The 5557-nt window shown below is 28.1% G+C and overlaps 1 protein-coding gene across 1 annotated transcript; it reads right to left on the bottom strand.

Moving 5' to 3' along the window:
• Positions 1–1392: 1392 nt before the first annotated feature.
• Positions 1393–3824, bottom strand: LOC110607404 (isoflavone 3'-hydroxylase). Its single transcript, XM_021746511.1, has 2 exons — positions 2928–3824; positions 1393–2048 (listed from the first exon to the last, which is right to left on the bottom strand). The coding sequence occupies exons 1-2, from the start codon at positions 3822–3824 to the stop codon at positions 1422–1424; spliced, it is 1524 nt and encodes a 507-aa protein (XP_021602203.1). The 3' UTR covers positions 1393–1421.
• Between the last annotated feature and the right edge of the window lie 1733 nt (positions 3825–5557).

Below are 5557 nucleotides of genomic sequence, written 5' to 3'. Positions count from 1 at the left end.
AAGCAGCCAAATGAAACCCTATGCATGTAAGCCTTGCTGCTTCCAAAAGAAAACACAAACAGTTAAAGGAGAGGGAACCCGCATGAGACTGGGAAGGGGAGACCCTTCTGCCCCAAGGGGCAGAAGAGGCTGACAAACGGAAAACAGTTAAAGGAGTGAGTCCTTAGAAGCAAGTTCACAGAGACTAGAGGAAGATATAGTTTCTCTCTCTAAAAAATTAGTTTATTATTTGCTATAGTTATTGAGAAATAGATTAAGAATTTTAGTTATTATGTTTAGTATGAATCGACAGAATGTCAGATAATTTAGATCTGTACAAATAAATTGGATTGAAGTGATTTCTCTAATAGAAAAGATGGGAAAGGAAGGCAGTAGAGAACTCATCTAGATCACATTGGTTCTTCTAATGGCAACAAATCACTTGGTTGATTTATCCTTATCGGTTGGATCTATGCATGATTATGGTTTCAATCAATGCAAGCCTTCGCTCTTTCCCTCCCTCTCTTACCTTTTTGTGAGCACTATAAATTAAAAGGAATAAAAGTCTTTTTATTTTAGTTTATTAATTTTAAAATATTTTAATTTATTTTTAATTGATAAAGTGGTAATAGATCACACAAGAGTTTTTACGCTCTTCATATTAAAATTTAAAAAATTTTAGATTATAAAATTAAAATTTAGGGATGATGTTGCGATTAGTTATATATGAATTTCATTAATATATTTTTTTTTAAATTAAAAATTGAAATTTGGAAGAGTAGAACTGAAACCTTTTAAATTTACACAGATGCATTTATTATCAGATTAAACCTGTGAGTACTAATATTATCTTTCTTTGAATATTGTAATTAAATAATAAAAAAAAAGTTTTTCACACGCAATAATTTTATTACATATTAGGGGAGTTTAATTAAATTTGAGATTTAATTTTATTTACTTTGTTTGAATTGATTTTTATTGTCTAACGCTTGTTGTTCTCAATGTCTTTGAATTATTTAATTGATCTAGTTTATTTCCACATTGAAAGAGAAGAAGGAAGGAAGATTTGATCTATGGGAAATTTATTATTTGCTATAGCTATTGAGAAATAGATTATGAATTTTAGTTAATATGTTTAGTATGAGTTGACTGAGAATGTCAGATAATTTAGATATGTGCAAGCAAATTGGATGAAAGTATTAATATTATCTTTCTTTGAATATTGCAATTAAATAATAAAAAAAAGTTTTTCACAAGCAATACTTTTATTACATATTAAATTCAGAAACAAAAAAGAAAATTAATTCAAACATCACAGCCAACCTAATATAATCCTTATTAGAAAACATTTTTTTTCCCAAATGTTTTCCACATATACATTATTTTCTGCTAAACAAGCTTAGCCGAAAATCCTGATGTCAATATAATTTTATTAATCTGCTTCAGAGAGTAGAAGATAGCTTATTCGTCATGACATTACGAGCCTTGCACATTGCTTTCAATGGCTTAGCCATTGGCATGGTGAGCCCATATCCTTCAGACATATCAATTTTCTGGTCACTTGCCTTCCTCCATTCAAAACAATGAATCATAGACCCCAAAGCAAACACCATAACACGATTTGCAAGACCCATTCCAGGACACGACCTCCTTCCCAAGCCAAATGGCATGTACTTGTAAACCTCAGAACCTTGACCTGCACTGCTCTCAAACCTCTCAGGTTTAAACCCAGTTGCGTCGTCCCAAACCTCAGGGTCCCTGTGTATAGCCCATGCGTTAACAATCAGCATTGTATTGGGTTTCACATGGTATCCTCCAATACTGCACTCTTGAGATGATAAATGTCGAATAAGCAATGGACCTGGTGGATGCAATCTCATGGTCTCCGTAATGATATTCTGAAGATATGAGAGCTTGGAAATATCAGATTCATTCATCAAGCTGTTTTCACTAATATGTATGTCCAGTTCTTTTTTTACTTTCTCCATAGCTTCTGGGTGATTGAGTAGATCCGACATTGCCCATTCTAATGTTACCGCAGCTGACTCGGTACCACCAAATATGACATCCTGTGCATTTGAGAATAAAGATGGTTAAGTTAATTAAGCCAATTATATCCAAATTTAAAAGTTAGTTCAATTCATCTAAAATTTAAATATTTAAAAAATTAAATTTTCACAAATATGTATAGTAAGATTTCACTTTTTATGACTTATAAATTTTTAAAATTAATAAATTTCAAGAATTTATAGTACCATTTTAAATTCATATTAGATAATAAGTCTCACTTTAAAAAATATGATTTTTTTTTATATTTTAATTTAAAAATATTTATTTAAATTAAATTCAATAGTATATATAGTCTAAATATATCATAACATTTTATATAAATTTTTAGCTGAATTCAATTAACCATATCCTCAAAAGACATTGAAGCGGATTTCATATATTTTTCATGAAATTTATTTATTTGTGATTTAAAGTATTGATATATGATAGATCGGGTCCAAACAAATATTTTTCTTTATTTGTTTGTGCCTTACTATTAACTCGGTCTATGATGTATCAAGTTTAGATAAATATTTTTCCATATGAAAAACTTTTATCTAATATAATTCGTCGTGGATCAAACAAATTTCAATGCATAAATATGTAGGTTTCATTTTTGTTTTCCATGAGAGATCCACTTGTCTATACCTTATAATTGACTTGATTAAAGATAAGTATTTTTCTATACTGAAAATATTTAGATAGATCTAATCCATCTTACACCAAGCCAATTGCAAGGTATAAATATATGAATCCAATCTTTTTTTTTTCTTGGGAGACCCAATTGTTTATGATTGCCGGATCTAGGCTAAGTTTCATATACTAAATGCTAAAACATATACATAAATTAAAAGATGAAATGCTTAGAAATTAAGAGATGCATCATCATCATTACTAACCAGAATTAGGGCTTTGATAATGTCATCTGTATAATATTCTGGTTGTGATTCTTGCATGGAAAGAAGATGGCCAATCATGGTATCTTTCTTTCTCTCATGACTTGCACAACGATGCTCGTCAATGAGATTTTGCAGGAATCTATCAGTTCTCTTGCCAAGTCTCTTCACTCTCTTCAAAAAACCCTGGTAGTCAATCAACTTCAAAAAAGGCAAGAAATCTCCAAGATATGAGGCACCAGTATATTTAAACATCTCCGTTATCATCTCTCTGAATTCCTCTGCCTCTGCCTTGTCGTTTGCAGTCACTTCCTCGCCGTAGTATCGCTTCCCAGCGACCATCCGCATCATTATGTTAAAGGTTAGCTCCATGAGCATTGGTCTCAACACTACCTTAGCAAAATCATGGCTCGAGACACTATAGAGTTTGTTCATGAAAATCTTTATTTCGTCCCTCCGGATGCCTGTGAATACATTCAGACGATTCGATGAAAATACTTCATGAGTGCCTATACGGCGGAGTTTGCGCCAGTGATCACTGTATGAGGTTGTTCCAAGGGTGGTGCAATTGTAAGTAACGTACTTGAGAATGGTTAAGGGAGGACGATTGGAGAAAACAATGTCATTTTTGGTGAAGCATTCTTCCACCATGGACGGCGATGATAAAACTATCACTCGACGGAAACCAAATCGGAGAGAAATGATTGGACCATATTTTTGCGAAAGAGCATGGAGAGATCTATGGAGGGGAAGATTGACAAGATGAAGATGACCTATAATTGGAAGAGCAAATGGGGATGTGGGAAGGTTTCTGTGTTGTGTGCTTCTTCGTAAGAAGAAGTTGAAGGCAAGAAGAAGAAATGAAAGGAGCAAAGCTAGAGAGAAGAACATATCTTCCATGCTTGTTTCTTGCTGCTTCTAATCTCCATCTCATCACATATAAATAGGGAGAGTTGGAGCAAAAGGTGGCAAGGGGAGAATTTGATTTGTTAATATCATTTGTGAAATAATAAAAAATAAATTATTTTTTATTTACTGAACGGCTCTTTTCATTATAATAATGCATCCCACTAGTTTATGTTTATATATGTATATAGATGTAGCAGCCTTAATATTATATATTTAATATTAATTAATAAATCTTATTAATGCAATTAAGATTCCCTCAGTTATTTGGTCAACTTTCTTTTTTTTATTTTATTTTAATTACAGTTCATATTAATTATTAGTAATTACGAAAGAATATGAGAAGATAGAATATTGACCTCAAATATTTTCAATAAAATATTTTTAATTGGTGTTGAAGAGAATGAAAGAATATGAGAAGATAGAATATTGACCTCAAATATTTTCAATAAAATGTTTTTAATTAGTGTTTGAAGAGAATGAAAGAATATGAGTACGTTAATTTAAATAATTAACTAGATTTTTAAAGAATTTTTAAATTAATTATTATTTGAATATTTAAAAATAATTAATTATTAGTATTATTAAATTAATTTTTATAGAGATTTTTTCAAAATTGTATTAATTTAAATAAAATATTTCTTATTTATGTAATCTTTAAATTAAATTGTGGCATAATTAATTAAAATATGTTATTTAATTAAATTGCGACATAATTTTACACTTTACTCTTAAATTTATTTAGAACAATTAATATTATTAAATTAATCACCTTAAAATTTAAAAGAAAGTGTTTTATTTTTTTAATGGTGCGAATTTGAATTTGTCGATTGGGTGGACTTTGAACACCGAATAATTTGTAAAAAATATATTTTTAATTAAATTTTTAAAAATTATATTAATTTACATAATTTTTTTTATTTTTAGCAGTTTTTATTAAAAATTATATTAATTAATTTTTTATTTTTATTTATTTTTAATGATGTTTAATTTGTTTCTAATTCATTTTAAAAACATATATTTTTTTTCAATTTCTAGAGAACTATTTTTAAAATAGAAATTTTTGGTAAAAAAAATTAAATAATTATTTTTAAGTCATTTAAAAGTAAAAATGAATTTTAGAATATAACAAAAGCAAATAAAAACATTCTTTAACAAAATATATATGTATAAAAATATTATGCAAAGAATTAAAGTTTTTGATCAAAAGATTATACTCGTCTGGTTAATTAGTTGACTAGAGATTAATTGGATTAACCTATGTGTTGAGTGATGTAACATTCTTTTATTATAAAGAAGGTGATGTGATATGTCACATCAAAATAGAATCAATTTTGGATAAAAATTTTTAAATATTTAAAATTTTATATTTACAAATGAATTCTAACTTAGAAATGGATAATCTATTTATAAATTCATTTATATTACAAAGCGCTTATTTGTTGATACTCTATTTGTGGATATTTATTCTTTATAAAATCATACACTAAATTTCCAAACACACTTCAAATTTGTATATCTGTTTGTAATTTTGCATATCTATTTTAATTTCCACATCACGGAATCAAAACAATTACAAATTTCAATGCACAATATCACAAAATCAATCACAATCAAATTCATTCAATTATAATATATAAAAAATTTATAATTTAAAATTAGACATAAATAATCTAAAACAGCCACAATTTAAAATGTATAATTAAAAATATATTTTTTAAAAAAGT

The sequence above is a fragment of the Manihot esculenta genome, chromosome 2, assembly GCF_001659605.2.
Source record: "Manihot esculenta cultivar AM560-2 chromosome 2, M.esculenta_v8, whole genome shotgun sequence".
Lineage (NCBI taxonomy): Eukaryota > Viridiplantae > Streptophyta > Magnoliopsida > Malpighiales > Euphorbiaceae > Manihot > Manihot esculenta.
This window is presented reverse-complemented; position numbering and strand designations above follow the sequence as displayed.

Bases quoted from the DNA above. Each gene is read 5' to 3' on its own strand.
- LOC110607404 (XM_021746511.1), bottom strand. From the start codon at position 3,824: ATGGAAGATATGTTCTTCTCTCTAGCTTTGCTCCTTTCATTTCTTCTT. The intron at 2,049-2,927 runs GTTAGTAATGAT...TCAAATGCACAG, and splicing joins TTATCAAAGCCCTAATTCTG to GATGTCATATTTGGTGGTAC.